Source organism: Apis laboriosa, unplaced genomic scaffold (genome assembly GCF_014066325.1).
Source record: "Apis laboriosa isolate Shangri-la unplaced genomic scaffold, ASM1406632v1 scaffold34_cov151, whole genome shotgun sequence".
NCBI lineage: Eukaryota > Metazoa > Arthropoda > Insecta > Hymenoptera > Apidae > Apis > Apis laboriosa.
In genome coordinates this window covers 7757144-7778677 of record NW_025222928.1, presented here as the reverse complement: position 1 = coordinate 7778677, position 21534 = coordinate 7757144, and the positions used below count along the sequence as shown (strand labels likewise).

The window sequence follows — 21534 nt, the reverse complement described above, 5'->3', positions numbered from 1 at the left end:
GAGAGAGAGAGAGAGAGAGAGAGAGAGAGAGAGAGAGAGAGAGTATCGATGATAACGAAGCTTCCTCGATCGAACGCATAAAATTTGTAAACTTGTGTCGATTCATTCTCTAACACATTCGGGTGACGCTTATTCAATTACTTATGAAAGATTTTCGTAGGTATTTGGAAAGATATACTGCAGAATGTAATATAATTATTAAATTGTTATAAAATTAGTAAAAAAATAATTTATTAAAAAAATTATTTTTTGAATTAAAATTTTAAAACATTCTATACAAAGGTTGATCCCGACAATTTGGACAAGTTGTCTTTTTTAAATTTCTTCGTGCGTTTGATCGATCCGTTTGTCGTCTTTTATCCGAATAATATAATTTATACAGTCTAATATTTATACCAGAATTATTTTTCTGAACGATATTACGTTGACTCTGTTGAAAGTTTTGACAAGATATTGTATTTTCAAGTAATCCTAACAATTTTGCAGTTAATAATTCTCCGAATCTTCTAATTTTGGGATATCACGAGTCTCGTGGTGATACGACAATTAGATAGTTTATGAATATATCGTGCTCTGAACATCGGATACCTGCTGTGACATTGTGAGAGACCCTGGTCTCTAATAGACAAGCCACACGAATAATTTATATACAATCCACAACTAAGAAGTACATTTATTACTTCTAATCGAAGGGCATTCGACAGTCATATTACCCAAATTATCCAAATTAAAATATCTAAAATATCCTAAATCAATGCTATTATTCAATACTACTGTCAATACAATTACTATTACCAATATCTTTATCACGATCAGTAATGATGGAAACAAATGATGCGAGACATCATTCTTGCGATCATCGACACGACTCGCATTATTAAAATATCGGTAGAAATACAGCGCGTGGCCTGAAGATTTCGTTAGAAATACGCGCGGCAGTCAAAAGGAAAGTAGTTGTACATACGTCGAGTAAAAGCAGATCGAAGCACCGTATAAATTTAAAAAAATTTATTGGAATGTAACAGCGTCTGATTCTCGAACGATTTGAATCTGTTTCCTTTTTTTGTTCGTATCCCGATGGCCGTTATAGTCCCGATAAGCTTTCTTGTCCGGAGGCTGGATTATCTGGACGGGTTACCGGCCGGTTCGGGTTACTGCTTTTGCCCCCGTAAATCACCGGATTCGTAAATTGGCCACTCGACCGCAATATCGACGCTGCAAAGTCGAAGCAGAGGTGGGGGGGACGGGACCGCAAAATTGGCAAGCAGATTTCCAACCAGACGACGATTCGATTCGAACGCGTACGGATAGATAAACATCGTTCACAGAGATCGTGCATTATTAATTACACGTATCGACGAACAAACGTCGTTAACAAAACGTCTTTCTCAACGAGCTACCATATCCATAATTAAATATCCATATCTGTGTATCGTTTCTCCACGATTCAAGGATCTTCACATTTTTATCTTCCGTTAATCGATCGCTAAGATAAATCAGATTTCTGGACGAGAATAAACGGATCATAATTAAACGGAATATTCCAAGAACGTTGACGTCTTGAAAGAATCAGTCTCGAAGAATTTTTCGCGGTAAATCTGCTCCAACTTTCCGATACGGAGCTTTATTAATCCAGCTTAAGGTTAAAACTTACTTTTCGACAGGGCTTGAACGCGATACGAGAGGACAGGTTGGGATCGTGAGGCATGCCATCAAGCCTAAAAAGCTGTCTAGCCGCTCTTATTGCTTGTAAAACGGATATATCGAATGCCTACTCCTCATAAAAGCCCCCCTCCATCGTAAAGTTACTTGCAGACAAGTGGGGAGGGAGGGGGACTTTCGAGACTGCGCCACCATCACCACCTGTCAACCTCTTCCTTCCCTCTCTCACTTCCCCCTCTCTGGCGACAGCCAGACGTGTTTTACGTTTCTCACGGGATTCATTTACACGTTACGCGGTTTATTAAATCCCCTCCCTTCCTCTCCATCCCCTCCTCCATGCCGCACGAGAATCTTTCCAACGAGATTTCCACCGTCAATAGGTTTTTACCTCCCCGATTTTCCCCTTTAAACCATTAAAAGGAAAAAGAGGGAGAAGGGGAGGACCACACACCGCATCATGGTGTTCCCCCTCTCCGATTTCGTGATGGGCGAACGCGGAAAAACCGTCGGGGAAAGCAGCGTGAAAAGTTCACGGCGTGGCTCGAAAACACGTTGAGTAAATAATTCGATCAACGTCAAAGCAATGCGAGCGTCGTTTCGCTTTGCGGCTGGCAACAGCGTCCCCGGTTTCTCGATGATGGGAGGGGAGTGAATGGCGCGGAGCGCGGTAAAGCGTGCAGACGGAAAAAGGAAGGAGGGCGAGTGGCGTGGAAGGAGTATAGAGAGTATACATATATATACATATATATATATATATATGAGTATCGATCGGTTTTTACGTACGCAGTTCCGTAAAAGCGTTCGTAATGACGTCGCGGTGGAAAAGCGATGGCTCGTCGCGGTCAACGATAGATGGCCAACCGTAGGCCATAAATAAAAACCGAAGGATTAAAACCAAAGCTCGTGGGGGGGAGGAGGAGGAGGAGGAGGAATTAAGAATATTCGCTTTATTCCCGCGTTATTCGTTAATTGTAATCCTCGAAAGTAGCAGTAGCAGTAGCAGTAATAGCAGTAGCTGGCACGATCGAAAGATTTATATATACGAAACCGGTGAAGACGATGAAAGATGGCCAGATACGATGCACCATTTCCATTGTTATTCGTTTGTTGCAAATGAGATCGTAAATTTGAATCACGCTTTGAAAGAATTGAGGAGGAGGAGGAGGAGGAGGAGGAGGAGGAGGAATTAAGAATATTCGCTTTATTCCCGCGTTATTCGTTAATTGTAATCCTCGAAAGTAGCAGTAGCAGTAGCAGTAATAGCAGTAGCTGGCACGATCGAAAGATTTATATATACGAAACCGGTGAAGACGATGAAAGATGGCCAGATACGATGCACCATTTCCATTGTTATTCGTTTGTTGCAAATGAGATCGTAAATTTGAATCACGCTTTGAAAGAATTGAGGAGGAGGAGGAGGAGAAGGAGGAGTCGCGTAAGACGGTCGAGTTTGTCGCGGTTGTCATTGACTTCCGTCACGATTCCATTATATATTTTTTTTTTCTTTTCTTTCTTTTTTTTTTTCGCATTGTTTCGCATTGTCACCGATCGTAAAATAATCGCGTATCGTCTCTCTGGACGTTCGGGTCAAAGGGAGGGGGGAGAGGGGGGGGGGATATTCGGTTATCGAATAAGAGCTGTCGTTTCACCGAATTTATCGACCGATTCCGTTTGTCAGAACTGTCAGACTTTCTTCCATCTTTCCCGATATTTTTTATCTCGTCACCAATCGTCACAAATTGGACAGGGAAATGTTAAGGTGGAAACGGCCAAAGTTGGCACCGATATTTCCCTTTCACGATCTTTGAATAAGCTCGTTACACTTTGCCCGTAAACTTTTAACGACAAATTTTCAAAGTAGTATGTAAATCGGCTACGCGACATTATCGATAACGAATAGAAATTTCTGAAAGATCTTGTTCCAAGTACCTGTACGATAGAACAGAGAGAGAGAGAGAGAGAGAGAGAGAAAGACGAAACTCGGTTCTCGAAAATAAACTATTCGTAAATATTCATAAGACTTTTCCTTAAGAGAGAGAGAGAGAGAGAGAGAACCGGTAATTAAGGCAATTAACATGCGAGTTGGAAAAGAAACTGTGATAGCATTATAAACGGGTATATGCTCGATTTTGATCTCCTGTGTAGAAAGTATAATTATACAGATTTATAACGCTGGACACGCGCTTTATATCGCAAATTATGCGAAGAGTTCATAATAAAGACATTTATTTATAAATATTGTAAATAATTCGAGACGCGTTTTTCCTCGAGTTTTCTTCCGTTTTTATTTCACGAGGAGAGAATGAATTTTTCCTCTTTCTCCTCGTTTACTTCCGTGCGTATATAATATCCGTCGAAATACGTTGGAAATTATTTAAATCAATTAGCAATTAGTTTCTCACAATTCTTTTCCCTTCTCAAAATTCAATAATTTTTCAACAAGCAACAAGGGGGGCCATTTGTCGTCGATCATCGTATCTCTACACACTTTTCAGAAAATTTTTCAGAATCATTTTTGCTCTCGTTTGTAACCATTTATTTTTCCCCCTTTCCCTCCCCCCTTCCCATCATCCCTGTATCGCGGTGATCTCGTTTGTCATTTTTTTTTTTTTATCGCAAATTACAAACGCAGCCGCTTCGTTCACGCGTCATCGCCTCTAACGATATCGGCACCGGGTGATTTACGGACTATGGACGTGAACACGGGCATTTACATTTACGCTCTATCGGTAACCGTGACAATCGAATATTACGCGTATTAAATTGCTAATAATCGTATGCGAGCAACGTCACGACAGGTCACGCCCAATAATAATCAAGCGTCGATCATTCTGACAATATTTTTTAATCAGCCGATGTATCCTCGCTCCGATATATTTTAATTTCGTGTCGTTCTCAAAGGGCGATCGAATTTTCCGCGCGTACGACTTTGCCGCGAAATCGAACTCGCGAGATATCCGTCAAATAAACCAGACCAAATCGGTAAGTTTTACTTTTTTTTTTCTTTTTTCTCTCGCAATTTTGACGATTCTCGAGAGTTTTACGCGCTGACTAGTTTGGAAAAAAAATGATGGATTTCGTCGATTATACATATATACATATATATCGATCGAACGAGTAGTTACCCGCGCGTACAAGCGATAAATTAATAAACAATTTGTTGATTTTATCGCGTAAACTATACTCACCGTGTGTGAGTATCATCCGCGAAAGCATAGTTATTTAATCTATTATTGGAAAAAAGATTACGCTCGAATTCATTATTCCACTACGATCCGAAACGAGTACGACTCGAACAAAAATTAAAAGCAATCGATCGAACGACGCTATTCGCAAGGAAACAACGTACGATAATACCTCTCGTGTGCGATTGGTAACGTAAATTGGATGTTTCGAATATTACGATACAATTTCGCCAATTTTCACGCGTATATATATATATACATATGCATCGTTGATGCACGCACGGAATTCAAGTTCAAATTTTCATTCATCCTATATTAATTATCGAATATTCATCCGATGGTCACCTCGATGAAACCGAGTCTCTCCCGTCGAGTGGATTTGAGAGTTCGTTCAATGCGTTAATCCATTACGCGAGAATTGAACGTAGCTTCGGCGAAAGAGGCGGCAGGAAAGAGCAACGAGAAGAAGGAGGGAGAGGGGAGGGAGGAGATGTAAGCGGTGGAGGAACGTCGAAGAAATTTGTCGTGGCTGACAAGCACCACCCACCCGCCAGTTCGGCTGTCGTAATATATTTGGAGAGACGCGCGTCAGCCATATATACCCGTGTGAGTTTGGAAAGCGCCCGTAGTCAGTCGGTATACCCTCTCCTCCTTACCAACCGAGGAGTAGAGGAGAGCCCCGTTTCCTCATTCATCACCGCTCCTCCTCTCCTTCGATGCATGTTGGCGGCGATGTAACCGGTTGTGCGCGCGCAGCCATCGCATTCGCATGCATATGTATGGAAATGGGGCGACGCGGTCGAGGCTGCATTTACGGTTGCTCTCGACGTTTAGTAACGCACGTTGACCAGTTACCCACGCGACAGATTCCAAGATTGTTCCATGATTAAGAGATATCCCTCCAAGGTGAATCTATTGTTCTTGTCCCGCGGATCGATCGATCACGTCCGACTGCACCGGACGAGGACCGGACGACGGATGCAATTCAGAGACGGCGAAGCGTCGTGGATGCAGCAGCAGCTGTGTTCTCGGGACGAGGAGAATTCTGTTTAGAATTGGATTAATTTTTAAGAGGAGCTTAAGCTCTTGCTAGCAAATTCACGACGAGAAAGAATTCGAAACGATGAGATACTATCACGCCTCGAGTTCAATATTTACCAGAAATGCTTTGAGTCTTCCTTCCCTTTCCCCTTTGAAATTCAGAGTAGCGAGCGAAGAAACAGCGAAGATCACGCTCTCCTTTTTTCCCCTCTTTTCTTTTTAACCAGAGTATTCCTTTCGCACCTTCTAGCGATAGCTCTATGCCGAACATCTACGAGCTATTTCTCATGTATAGTAGGCGTTCAAGATAGGTATATACCGTGGTTTTAGATTGAAGCAATAAATATCTCGCGCCGATATCCATCTTCTCATGTTTTTGTCGATCGATTTTACGACCTATTGGTTATACGTGTATATATATATATATATATATATATATATCCTCGTGGAGGATGTCGTGCAAAGTTATTTGTCGTCGCTAACCGTACCGTCCAATTTACCAGTATCGATAGGTGTGAAGGATAGGCGTGGATACAGACGAGTGAAACTCTTGGTTGCTCCATTCGAAAAGTTACTCTCTCGATCAAAAGTATCCATTTAGGAAATGGGGTATCATGGGATATCACTACTTTGCTCAAGTTAAATTCGCGTTCTCAAAAGACGACACGCGAATTACGCCGCGGAACAGAAGAACTAACGACCGGATGGTTTTTTGGTCTCGCTTTTCGTCAAGGGAGAAACGTCATCTTTTCCCATTTCTCTCTTTATCTCATTTCTCTTCTCTTCTCTTCTCTTCTCTCCACTCCTCTCTACTTTTCATCTCGTTAAGCAACTCCGAGCGCGAACTTTATTAAATATTAAAAGGGAATCTACAATGCTTCCCTTTTCCTTCATGCTCTCTTCCTTGTTTCCCGACTTCTTGAAACTCGTCCTCGAAATCGCTCGTCACCTCGTCGTATCCAGAACTCGTATCATCTCCAGACTTTGCTACACTCCGGAAAATTTAGTCTTCTCGTAATTCTTCTCATTTCAATTCGGACGCTTTGGGATCACGATCGAAAAAAACATGTTCGTTCTTAATTAATATTTTTCGAACGGTTGTTGAAGCAATTATTCTCAAGGTCATCGCTCCAAGTTGACGAAGACGAAGATCGTTTGAATCCAATGTAATCTATTATCAAATTGGTCAACGAATCGAACGAGTTTTTTCATTCGATCTTGATTAAACTTATAATTAAATATAAATTAAACGAGCGAAAAATTTATCTCAAAATCATCCGAAAATCGGAGTGCGTTGTCTTCTCGCGAATATTCCTCCCACCCTTGTTTTTATCTCGATTGCATCGGGCGAAACGAGCAAGAGAGTTGTAGAAACCTCTAAAAATTTTTCCACTGTCGGGAATTGGATGGAGTGGGGGACGTTTGCGGTACAAGTCGGAGTTCGGCCACGACTTTGCCCGATCGTTCTCTGTTCGCCATTGTCGTGCGTGTCGCGCGCTTCGTCCCGTTAAACGGCGGCCCGACCCGACCTGACCCGACCCGACCCGATCCAACCCGACTCGACTCGACTCGACTCGACTCTCCCCGCTCCGTGCCGCTATTTACGCGCGCGATTTCGTCCGAATTTGCACATCTTTTTTTTTTTTTTTTTTACAATACCGATCTCCGCCAACCCGTAATTCCGCGTTTCAACGAAACGCGGAATTAGAGAAGCCCCGATTCATCCAACGGATTCGTTGTCCAACGTTTTGTCCATTTCGGAATGATGGTGGTCGTAATCCGTATTTCGAGGCGATTATTTAACCGGCCATTCCGCCGGACTTTTTCGCGCTGGCAGAAGCTGACGATCCGAACGGGCGCGTACACATTTTCTCTCTCCTCTCTCTCTCTCTCCCCCCCTCCCCCGATGCAACGCTCGATTAAATGAGGTTTCCACCCGATCCCGGTGTAATTCAATTTATTCGCGTCAATCTAGAACGGATAATAAGTTTAACGGATAAACACCGTGCAAAATGGCATTTCATTCGGGAATGGATTTATAATTGATACCGCATCGATTTTCGTCCCGATGTTGTTTTGAATTCGAATCGAGGGGGAGGGGGAGGGAGAGGAGAGAGACCGAAACGAACATCCAATTAATCCAGCTAAGATTTTCGTTTTATTAATGATATTTTGTGCAATAAAACACCCCCCGCTTTTGGAAAATGTTCATAATCCCTCTTTTACTCGTCCTATTCGATAATCGGTTAGCCACGAATATACACATCCGATTTTTAAATGGAAGTTGGAGATTGGGCCGGATTTCATGAATAATTCTCCGTTTCGTACTTTTTTTCTTTTCTTTGTTACCTAATAAAAAGTAACCAAAATAAAACAAAATCACCTAGCGTGTCCAGTTGTAGCGTATCTAAAAAAAAACCTGCTCCTTTTCTTCCCTCTCTCTCTTCTCTTCTCTTCTCTTCTCTTCTCCCCCTTCCTTTCTTTTCTTTTTTTAACGAGTTCGCCGATCCCGATACTTCCATCCCTCCCTTTGAAATTCGTTATCGGAATGTTTCCTCGAGCCTCGGGAAGCTTTCAAGCCTCGAATATATTATTGCTTGTCCGTTTATTGATTTCTTGTCGGCCGGTATTTGTTCGACGCCGCGGCGTTGTCAACAAGGAATGAAAAACCGTGAAAGGAGAAAGAGAAATCGGGGCGGGGCCGTTGATAAACGTGATTGATGAGCGACGGTAGCGATCGGCTCGAATTTCGGTGCAATATTTTCGCGCGGAGGAACACGACGGCCCCGTCACCGTAACCCTACCCTCCCCTCCCCCCATACATCGGATTATCCAACCCGGTTTCATCGAATCCGTCCCCATCCTTCTTCGATCCTCTTTAATTAACGATTTTTCCACCGCCGTGTTCCCCCTATTCTTGCCACGTTAGTTTATCGGTTAAATTGGTAGCGGGCCGCGCTTCGATCAGTCGCGTCGAATTTTTCACTCCTAGCCGCGGAAGGAGGCTAGGTGTTTCGCCCTCCCCTCCCTAATCCTTCCATCTCTTGCCCTCTCTCTCGGCTGTCGTATCTTGGTCGTTCTCGTTTTAACGGAGCGACGAGCGCTCGTTTTAAATTTTTATGGTTATTCGCGAGCCGGTTCTTCGAAACTTCGTTTCAGCGAGCGTAGAGAAAAGCGTGTTACGCGTTTGTGTCGCACGGGAATTGAAAAATTCTTTTTTAAGATGTTTTTGAGGAAATAAAGCAGAAAGGAAAAATCGTGGAAATTTGATCGAATCCAAGCCGATCTTTTCTTTTTTTAATTCGAAACGCCTCTTTAATGGAAAATAAATTCTTTCGTCGTTAAACGGACGATATAATACGGAATTAATAGCCGTGCGAAGAGAGAGAGAGAGAGAGAGAGAGAGAGAATTAAATACGCGTTAAAAAAGGAAAAGGAAGAAAGTATATACTTTTCCCCTCGTGACTGAATCCAAAACAAGGAGGGGGAAATTTGAAGTGATGTTTGCGATCTCCATTGTCGAGACTTCACCGTCGGAAAATGTTATTATTTTCATTGTTGGGAAATTTCTATGGGAAGCCGAGTTAATGGGGAAAAAATGTACGCGAAAAAGGGAACGCGTTTACCTTTTAGCTATAAAAAAAAAAAAGTATATCTAATTATCGCTAGATTAGAGGTTAGAAGAGAATCGGATAATTTTCGATCGAGCGGACGAGATTCCAATCTTTTCCTTTCTTTTCTTTTTTTTTTTTTCGTCGGCCAATCGCATTATTCGAAGTGTATTCGTCCGGAGCGAATTTTTCTTTTTTTCCTTTCTCTCGTTTAATAATCGGAATGGTCGCCATCCGGAAATTAATGTATCGCTGGGGAAGGGGGAGTAAAAACACGTGTGCATCTTTTATAAAAGGGTGTAATGTAAACGTCTATTGCGATAATTGCCGCATTTCCAGTAGATTGCGTTTCTCTCGATTGTTTTTGTATTTAATTCGGTTGCAAGCAGGTAGAGAACGAAAGGCTTTGTGAACGTTTTAAATTTTATATTCTCCGTTCCTCCCCCCTCCCCTCACGTTTCTTTTTTTTTCTAGTTATTATTTTTCCCGATAAATTTATCTCCGGTGATAAATGAATCGAGAATATCGTGCGTTGTAATAAAGGAAAATTTCGTTCGAGCGAGCACGCGAGGCCGACGAACGTGGCGCGCATGCGCGGTGTGTAACGAAGGAGAAAAATGAAAGACGTAGAACCGTAGGTTGTAGCGGAGAAGAAAAGGTTGAGAGGTGAGAAATAAAAAATATCCGAGGGCGAGAGAATCGAGCAATTAGTGTGAAGCGTCGCAAAGTGTTTTCCTCAAAGATATCGCGCAAGTTGACTCGAAATTTTTCGACGAGAAGCTGAAAACGTGTTTTTCAAATTACAAGGAATTTCGTGAATTAAGGACGGAGAGGACACTTGTTGTGATCGTATACCCGTGACGAAGGAATATTAGAGCGAAATTCTGCGCGTTAAAAAAAAAAAAAAAAAATAGAGACAAAAACGAGAACAAAGGAATCAGGCGTTTATCTCGACGATAAAATTCACCTTCGAGCTTTGCGGCCGCAATAGCGAAGCCAGTTTGCGGAAGATTAAAATTTAGAGTGGAATCAGGCTCTCGTTGCCGGGACTGTAAATCGTCCTCGCGTGATGGACGGTATATTTAAGCCGAGTTTAATTCGAAACGATGATGCATCGGCCTGCTGCGTCGAATAATTATTAGCGATGACGATGATAACAACGCTGGACGCTGCGTATCCCTCGTAAATTTCGAGCGAGAGAGAGAGAGAAAGAGAGAAGAGAAGCGGCCGAAACATTCGACGCCGACTGAACGAACGAACGAACGCTCGTCGTCCGATCGATGCCCGTTTCTCGAAATTCAACGTATTAAGAATTAACGAGTGGAACGATCCAAGTTCAACAGCGCGTCCTATATCCCCTTTTCCCCTTTTGTTCGTCCAATTTTCGAATGTCGAGTTTAACATCGTGAGTCCGTAAAGATTAATCGGTTTAATCGATCGATCACCGATCGAAAATAATATGATTTTTCTCGGTCGACCCCTTGAATTTTTTCCCGAGAATTGTACAGATCGCGTACAAAAGAAAATGTTTGAACTTTTTTCCCCTCGTGCGTCTCTCTCGAAAGTATAATTCGAATGGAAATTTTTCCACGAATAACAAAAATCTATATATATATATATATATACTCGAAATCTGCTTCGATTTTGGCGTGCAATCGTTCGTATACATGCTCGAGTTTACGAAATTCCTTGGGCGGTTTATTACCACTTGGAGGAGGGAGAACTCTAACGAAGGGGGACGTTTCATTCTTGATTCCACCGTAAATACACGTAAATACACACACCGAGATACGCTGAAGGATGATCAGAAGCGGGGGGAGAACAATATCCATCCGACCGACGTCTCTTTTGTGTTCGATCGACACGCAATAGCCGTGGCGGACCGAAAGTTGGCCACCGCCAAGTACAAGTCCGCGTGGCCAATCAAAGTTGGACGACGTCGTTAACCACACTCGGGCGAACTCGCGTTACATAACAGGAATAACGAACGCTTTCTCCGCTTCTCGCGATAACGTCAACTCTCCCCGTTCGAATTCTCCTCTCTCTCCCCCGCCTTTCTCCAAATCGGTAGACGTTTGATTTCACTCGCTGAATTTCCCAGTCACGACAGGAATGTTTTTTCTACCCTTTCAAAATATTTGTGCTTTCTCCCGTTCGAATTTTTTCCTCCACTGTTACTCTTTCGTTTCGCGTGTATCGAGTTCGTAACGGGATTTGTAATCAAGTTATATATCGGGGGACAGAACGCGTGATAAATTAGTTAAGTTACGATGATAAATTACGACGAAGCGAGATTAACCTTTTACGTTCGGGCAATTCGAATGGCGACGATATTTATTTACGTTTGATTTCTTTTAAAATATAGAATATAGAATAGATTCCTAAGGCTCTTCACGTTTAACCTTGAGAAGCGTAGAATAATATACCGTCGAACGGTTAGACTTTTTTTATCTCAAACTACATCGCGGATCGAATTACACTACAATTCGGTTTGTTGACGGACCGAGTTTGACGGTTAGTGGGAATAGAAATATTATTTTCAAAGTTTTCTAGTTTTGTAAGCATGGAATACGGTAATGAAGTTAGAGAAGATGAGTTTGAGTTTTCGTTGTTAAATAACAAAATTATTTCTATTCGTTAAAAAATCGAGGATAGAGAGACGGAAAATAAAAATAGAAATGTAGTAAGAGAAAATGAAAAAGAAAAATAATAAACGGTGAATATGAGAGCACGTTATTAAAATATCGTAGGAGATAACGATATAGACAATTTAACATTCGATAAATTTTCTTTTTTCATATAAAGATACACGAAATATAACAATACAAAAGTTTTATACGTTGATTCGCGCGTGAAGTCATTTTAAATTAGCTAAGAAATTTGGGAGAGTGCAAAGGGTCAATATTATTGTATAATTTCGAATTTCGTGCGTTTTTTTTCCTTCTCTGCAAAGTTCGTTGTTCGGCAAGACGAAACGAAGCGCGGTCGGGAAATTCAAATTTCTCTCTCTCTCTCTCTCTTTATCCGAATGTCTCTGAATTATTTTAAGCAAAGGCTCGGAGATAGGAAAGTAGTAGCGAGCGAAGCGTAATTATATTTCGCAGCACGAAGGAATATCCTTACCGAGCACGCATTCACCGAGTCCGTTTCCTTCCGTTTCGATTTGTCACGCAGTTGTGCCGCTAGATATTAATTAGATGCAACGTGTCTCTTTGCCCGGGTTCTCTCTATCAATCTGGGATGGGTCGGGGGACGTTGTTGACCCGAGTTCATAATTTTCGAGAAGGGGAGAGGGAGGAAGAGAGACGCGTTTCAAAACTTTGTCTATTTTGCCCAGAGTAGAAACGACATAATTGGCGAGTAGAGTTGCATCTCTCAACGTGTTTACTACGGGAGAATTATTATTAGTTTGCCAGGTTTCGCGCGGACCAGGTTGTTTGGCCCCGAACTCTCGAGTCTACGAGTCGAGTCTCCGACTCGTTTTCTAGATTGTCAACTTTCCAATTTCTATTATCCTTCCCGTCGACGAAACTTTTATCACGTTTTTCCCCGAGAACGATCAACTGTGTGTATAACAAAATAACGTTTCACGAAAGAGAAAAAGAGGGGAGGAGGGAGGGAAAAAAAGATAGGAATAATAGCTCGAAAGAGAAGTGAAGAAAGAAATGTTAGCCGCGTGTTTCGATAAATAAGTAAAACTAACAAGTAAAACCAAAGCTGAACATTTATATCGCGCTTTGTGGTGATTTGTGGCACTAGGGTAGCGGTCTACTGGGACGACGATATCACCCTCCCTCTTTCCCTTTTCCGATCGATTTCCCTTTTCACGATTGTCGAGTGAATTTTATAAATTTCTCGAAGAAAGGATATTTTTTTCTCGCCAATCAGAAAAAAAAAGAAAGAAACATAGTTGGCACGACGTTGACGCATAGTTCGTAGTTTTACATAGCTCATGTGTGTATGCGTGTGCGTGGAGGTGCGGGAACGAAAACGAAGAGATTCGATCGCACGGGCGCAAATATGCGCGATACACGGTCGTCCGGTAATGGAAGGGAGGAAATAGCTTTCCGGCAAATGAACACGCGCTATGTCTCGGATTCCACAGCCGTAGGAACATAGATGGCTCGCGCCTGCGAGCAGATCGTTAACCACGTGACACGGAGCCACCGATCCTCGTCTCTCCCTTCCCCTCCAATTAACCGTTTTTCTCTTAATCGAATCCGCGAATCCCGTAATTCGATACGTTTCTTTCTATGATTCCTCCCTCGTTTTAAACCAATTGGATTAAACTTCGTTTCGACGCGATTCACAAAGCACAGCCATATTCAAGAGAGAGAGGGCCTAACAGGAAAAAAATTATTTTCTTCCTTCTTAGAGAACAACACTGCTTTTTATTATAATTTATTATTACGTAATGGTCGATGTATTAAAAATATATAAAAATACGAATATAAGAAAAAAGATTGAGAGAACGAAAGGAATAAAAGAAAAAATTGTCAACTAAAGTTAGGAATATTATTATCGCTTATTTCTCCAAAATATATAATAAATGAACAGTGATATAAACGCATTATTATAATATAAGATAGATTAAAATTAATCCATAAATGTCTGGCTGGATTAAATAATCCGCTGATGTGCGGCCATAAACAAAATTAATTTTAGCATAGTTTCAATCAAATATGGCAATAAAAGAAAAAGTAGAAAGTTTTTCATATATCCAACTTTTATCGCGTGGAATGACGTGGAACATATAAAGAATCATTGAAAAATCATTACTTTAACTTTAAAATTAATTTACAAAAGAAACAAAAAACTTATCGGTAAATAACGATTTAAATTAAAAATAGAAATTTAAATGCTTCTTAATAAATTCTTTACAGAATATTTCTCAATTATTGACCGATCAGTTATCGATTAATTCTCTGCCTATGTATACATTTTGTTTAATTTGTTGTAAACGTTTAAAAAGGAAAGGATTTAAGATTTTAATATATAATTATTTTTTGTAAATTTAAAAATAAATTTTATCTATTTAATATACATATATCGTTCGAACCACTGTTGCATGGCAGCAATCGCGAGTTCTCGAAACGAATAGATCGGAAGAGATTCAAAACTTGCTTCTTATTTTCCTTCTTTCCACGTCGCTCGATATGGCGATCGATTGAAGAAGGATTTTCCGATCTGTGGACGGAGGCGAGATGGAAATGCGCGGGCCTGATGCGTCTGATATATCACGTACCGTTACCACTGACAGCTCGAGGTTGACGTTGACAGATACGTAATTGTATCGTTAGCCACCGGTAAACTGTACAGTAAACAGTTATACAGTCCACTTTGTAACAATAACAGCCGCCCATTTCCTCCTCACTCGATTTTACGTCAAGTAACATCTCCTGTTCTTCCCCCCTTTCCCCTTTCCCCTCCTTACGATGGATTATGTAAAAATATGGAAACGATTTACGCGACGTATTTCTTTTTGGTTCCGGCGCCAACCACATATTACATATGCATGCGCGAATTCTTATTCGTATTTAAGACGAATACGGGTACCGGTTTTATTTTTCTAGTAATTTTATTACCGTGTTTACCCTAGAGATCTCGAAAAGATATTATTCCGGACGGCGATCAGCGAATAGCGTATCGAAAAACTCGAGGAAAATTTTTGTTTAAAAATTTATTATATCGCGTTCACGAAATAAAATTGGAAGCGTTCAATATTTCTCGTCCGTTTCCTTGACTTGTACCGTTATTACGGGATTATTCGGATTGCGAGCGAGTTATTCGAATTGATTCTTCGTCGCGAGGAAGAATCCATCGGGGAATATCCCTGCTCGAGTATTGGTGTGTATCGATATTCCATCGCGGCAAAAGGTTTATTAGCGTTCGCGATTTTAACTCGATCTCTCGTGACCTTTGATCGAACGAGATAATCTCGTTACTCGGGACAAACTGTACACTTTTTATCAACCGTTATAATTCAAGAAATAATTTCGTTTCGCGCAATGTATAATCGTTCTTTGGGATAAAACGATTTCCCTCTTCGATTTCGATGAAAGCAAAAGACTCGTCGTCGTCGTCGTCGTTATGAAAAATCGGTTATCGGTGTTAATGCGATGTAATGAAATCGTGAAATTACCAGAACGAGGCATCGTGAACGAATGAATCACGTTGTACGCGTTACTCGTCCGTCGGACTAGCGCCAAGTATCCACCGTATATACGTGCGCATGCGTATATCGCACACGTACACGCGTGGGAAACAAGGGTAATGGCGGATGCATCGAGTGGCCGATCGGACACGCAGTCGTAAATAAACGGATAACGATAGCTCGTATCTGGCTTACGTTATACAGGTGAATGTTGGCAGGACAGATTAGCCGGCACGTAATTTCGTCGTAAAGGCTCTCTATATCTGGTGTCTCCGTGGTTGGTGGAAATCCATCGAAATCGAATTAACCAGGAATCGTACGATCTTTGGCCGCGAATAATATTTGCAAGAGTCAACGATCCCCCTCCCCCCCCCCCAATAATCATTCTACATAACATCTTCTTTTATTTCGAATTTCCGAAGATAATGGGTAATTGATCCATCGGATTTCAATTCTCGCTGAATCGAACTTGATGATTCGTTCTTTTATTAGCAATTAACATTTGGAAGGGGAAGGAATATTTCAAAGAGGAGCAATAACAGCGAGACGGCACGTTTCCACGAGAAATCAATGCGTTAGCCGGTGAGTCACCTATTTCACCAATCCTCTTTTAAGCCGAGGACATTTAACTTTCTTTTCTCGGTTTCTAGAGCAGAGGTCTACGAGTATCAATTTCTTCTAAATTCCGCTCGCGTACATCACGAATCCCCCCCCCCCCTTCTCTCTTCTCTTCTCCTACTCTTCTTTGTCTCGATCGCAATTCCGGGAGACCGAGCTTTCTCAAATTTATCGAAATAATTGAATAATCGAGAACGAGGGCGAAGGCGCGCCAGGAATTCCTATCGATCTCGTTAATTTTATATTGTAAGATGGTATGAGAGGAGGGGGAGGGGAGGAAGGAAAAAGAGATAGAAGAGAGAAAAAGAGAGAAAGATACGATGTATACACTTACAATGCACTTTTAGCTTCCATCGTTCCTCGATACCCGTGTCCTGCAGCTTCGGATTGGTCGCCCTGCACACCAGAAATTTCCCCTCGTCTTCGATCGACGGTGTCCATTGCAACACGCTCACGCTTGTTCCGTCTTCCTGAAACTATAATCGGGATTCCAATGTACACGAATTATATTACCAGACATAACTCGTCCAACATTCCGTAAAAGTAATAAATCGACAGGGATGCTGGAACGCAACGCGCGGAGTGAAATTCATTTACTAGCATCGAATTTGTTGCCGGAGATTAGCCGGAATTTCAAATTTCTGTCTAATAATAATAATAATAATAATAATAATAATAATAATAATCCACTCTGGATTATTTCGAAATTAAATCTCCCTCAACAATTGTTTTTCCACTTCTCTTCTCGTTCTCCACCTTTCGCATTTCCCTTTTTCCATCGCCCGTCATGGATTTTCATGGAGTTTCGTTCGGAAACGAAGAGAAAGAGAGAGAGAGAGAGAGAGATTGAAAAAGGCCAAAAATCTCAAATTCAAATGTTGCGTGGCAGGATATCGTGGCTGAAAAAAATTCGAAAAATTTCGAATTTTCTCGAAAGGAAACGAGTGGAACAACATCGCAAATTGATCGCATCTTCGAATTTTCACTCGCCTTGAACGAACTGGACACGGTATGCTGCGCTTTTTTTTTTCTTATTTTTTTATCTTATTCTCACCAATTTTTCGCATCATTACTTTCCCATCTTCTTTAATTAACAACAAGCTCGATCGTTCTCACGCGACGGATCTTTCTTCCTTCGAGGGCAACGTCGTTCCGCTCCAATTTCCAAGCGAACACTCTCCGAGAGGCTTAATAAACGATAACAGGAAAGTTAACGGTTCGCGTGCTGCTTCGAAGCGAAGTTGGTCGACTATTGGCCCGGCTACCACGATCACCACGCGCCCAGTTTATCCGTTACTCCTCGCCTCTTAGCGAGAGGATGCGAAGCGTGACGCCTTCCCCCCTCCTCTCAGTTGAACGAACGAATACGAGTCAACCGGTGTCATCTACACGCGCTCGCCTTCCTTCTTTCTAATTTTCCCGTAAACGGTGCAAGGAAACGCTTCTTTCGAGATCAATCAAATCTCTTCCCATTTAATTTCGCTCTGAAAAAAAAGAAAATGTTTATAAAAATGTGGGACACTTTTGGAAGGTGGATTCTAGATATCAAAAAGAAGTTTATATATACACGTGTGTCCGATAAGACTTGATTAAGGAGTTACAAGCATTTTAAGTTTGTATTAGATAGAGCGAGACGATGAAAGAACGAGAAAGTAAATATACTATTTATTAAATATACTATATTATTTCGAGTAAGTTTTAGGAAATTTCTAGAATATTAATTATATACATCATTTTATATAAATCCATAGATAAATTATTTTATATATACAAAGATATCATTTGAATCCATAGTTGAATTGTTGTATTCGATGAAAGTAAATATTTTTTGATATTTTTTTTTATATACAATTGATTATTTCAAATGAATTTTGATATAAGATAATGTATATAAATATCGTGTAATGTAACTATACAATATTTTTATATTTAAGAAAAAAATTTTAATTATGCAAATTGAAATGTAATTAGTTATTTATAATAGAAACTTATAAATTATTATAATAGAAACTTATTCGAGGTAAATTTTCGTTAAATAAGAAGTTACATAATACGTACATTATATTACATTACAAATTCATTTTAGTAGAGCGTTCTCGCTCTTTCGCCGTCTCGTACAATCCAATACAAACTTAAAATACTTAATAACTCGTTAATCAAGCCTTATCGGACGTATATGCATACGAACTTTTTTCATCGTTTCGATGTCTAGAATCTATCCTTCAAAAGTGTCCCACGTTTTTATATAAAAACGATCCTGTATACACGATCTTGTCGCGTATATTTTCATTTTAAAAAAATCAGGAATCGTCAGGAATTTCGAATTTTCATCCAAGATTTTAAGATATTTTCCATTTTTAGTTTTATACGCGCGTACAACTCTGTAAATAGCTTCCGAATCGAATAGCTGTGGCTTAGTTCCAACTCTTTGAACGAGAGAAGCGGAGGTATGTCATCGCCGGCCATAATCGCTGGGAATTCCGCTCGTTAACCGCGCCGTGCCCGATCCGCCGCCGTGTTTTCAAACCACTCTTCCCGCCCGCGATACGAGGCTTCGAGTCGCGAATTCGAACGGAGCACAGCCAGCCTGCACACAAAGATTATCATTTCGTTTTCGTCGATGCAGCACCACTACCACCACCATCACCCGGTTTCGCTTCCGTCTGCCAAAATCTTCCATCCTCACGGTTTTATATATATATATATATATACGTATATATATATATATATATCGCAGGATCGTTAAAACCTCGCCATTTTCCAGTCGCGATCCAGTATATCGGGACTCTTCACTTTTACCCGTCAAAATTACAAAGCACGAGCGTGAATTCTCGTGAAAACAGGTGTAATTTAGGGAGATAAGGGACAGTGAGGAGAATGGTAAAAATGGTGGTCTAAACTCGAACAATTATTTTTTTCCTTTACAATATCACAGGATAGATTGTTGATCTCAAATTTTAGATTTTCTTATCTCAGATTAGATCGGTGGAATATCATTCTCAAAGGAATCGAGTTTTGTAAGAAGTGGTAATGGTTCGAGTTTGACGTTTCGTTTTTTTTGAATCGACGAAATTGATATCTATTCGAAAAGATTGACGATGAAGATAGAAAAGAAGTATGAGAAGGGCGAAAAATAGAAACAGTAGACGGTGAATGCGAGAGCATATTAACAGAAATTAAGAAGGATTATAAACGTTTGCTCTCAACGAAATAAAGAAGACTGTTTTACCGTGATATACCGTGACAAATCTGCTTTGCAAAATATCGAAACAACGATATATACATATATAGAATTTAATATTCCCTACGAAAAGATACATAAAATATCAAAATATAAAAGTGTTTTACACGTTAATTCGTGGGTGGAATTCATGGAACAATCGTCTCGAGTCGTTGGTTTTTCATAGATCAAGGATCGAATCGAAACATTCGGATTATATTTGTTCGAACATCATTATAGAGGTGGACTCGTGGTGACGGTTACCGATAGCTTTGCCATCAATCCAGATGTTCCTCGGATGGATCGATAGTAATTACACGGGCGCACCCGGTAAATTATTATCAAACCGTCTGTCATATCCACGAAACTATTAATCTAAATGCATTGATAACATTGACACGGCGATATAAATCATCGATTCCAGCGTTTTCTACCCACGATCTTAATTTCGATCTTCTTTGTTTGCTAATGAATCTCGCCACCGCGAGATCATCCCTCCTCGATATTATTCGATCGTGGAATCTCTCTCTCTCTCTCTCTCTCTCTCTCTCTCTCTGTGTGTGTGTGTGTGTGTGTGTGTGTGTGTGTGTGTGTGTGTGTGTGTGTGTGTGTGTGTGTGTGTGTGTGTGTGTAATCTTTGTATGCCTCGAAATTTTTCAATTTTTCACCCGACTTTGTCCTTTTTTCCCTCTCGCGAGATTTTGCATTTTATCTTGTCTTCAATGAGAGAAAGAAAGAAAGAAAGAAAGGCGATCGATGTTTCGAGATTACGCGAGAGGGAAAAGAGATATTTTGTTTGTTTACGAGTATATAATATAATCGATCGATATTTGCGTCAAATTGAAGAAACACGAGGGAAAATTCGTTAATGAAACGGAATGGAAAAATCTTTAAATCGATTTTCACGGGATTAAATCTAATCTGGTCATATCTCGCAACCCGGCCTCTGTGTTTCTTGTTATTCGAAGCGGTTCCCCAAAGGAAAACCATTTGGACGAAGGAACGTTTGGAACGTGAATGCGCATTTTTTTTTTTTTTTTTACGTTTTTAAAGAATCTCTTTGATGTATATCCGGCAATTCTTCTCGGATGAAACTACTACTTTTCCCTTTTCTCTCTCTCTCTCTCTCTCTCTCTCTTCCTTTCCTTTATCCCCATAAAATTTCCATTTCGTCGACAATTTTATGGGTCTCGTATTCTCGTTACGTTAAGGATCGTATGATCGATCTTTCTCGCGTAAATATCGGTGTTAAACGAAATTTATAAGAAAGCGTTACGTCCAATTCCTCGTAACGGGGACGATATAAAAATCGTCGTGTAAAAATCCTCCCCTCCCCTCGAAGCTTCCATCCATCTCATCCGGTTACAAAATCGTCGATTAAAAAAAGGGATTAAAAGGAAGATTAAAAAAAGAAAAAAAAAAAAGGAAACGACGACGAGCGTCCCGTATCGCGATATCCGGATTGGAATTTAGATAAATCGCTGGGGATGGCGGATTAGTCAATCACAGAGGGGAAGCGATCGTCGAGGGTGGAAAAATTATTAATCGAGACTTGACCAGTGGTTACACTGGAAAAAGTAAAAATTAATCGACCGCGTCGTTCGAAAAAAGTTAAAAAAAGAAAGAATGAATTAAACGATTCGAGGGAGAGGGGTATCGTTCAAAGAAAATATTTGATTTTTAACTAGGGTGCACCAGGGTAAACGTTTACGTTCTTCTCTCTCTCTCTTTCTTCTTTTTTTCGCGATAAACAACGAACGATTTTTCCCTTGTTTATTTTTTAAGCACTTTGCAGTTTTCTCCCCCCCCCCCTCCCTATCCCTCCCCCCACGCATCGTCAAATGGCATCGTTTATCGTTCACCCCGAAAGAGAGAACTCGTTCAACGAGGAAACGACCATCGAATTAACCCAAGTATTTATTTCGACCCACGGTTACAACCACGTTAATTAGAACGATACAAATCTCAATTTCTCTTCCAACGAATATAATTTACCCGATTGTATTTCTATCCAAGAGTAGAAACAATGGAACCCAGTTTTTT

General features: G+C 40.7%; 1 protein-coding gene across 2 annotated transcripts in view; it reads right to left on the bottom strand.

Moving 5' to 3' along the window:
* Positions 1-21534, bottom strand: part of LOC122714861 (nephrin-like) — a 107609-nt gene that overhangs the window by 15271 nt on the left and 70804 nt on the right. For both annotated transcript variants that reach the window (XM_043936591.1, XM_043936592.1), the window contains exon 8: positions 16606-16747. In XM_043936591.1, the coding sequence (XP_043792526.1) occupies positions 16606-16747 (142 nt within the window). The remainder of the gene's footprint in view (positions 1-16605; positions 16748-21534) is intronic.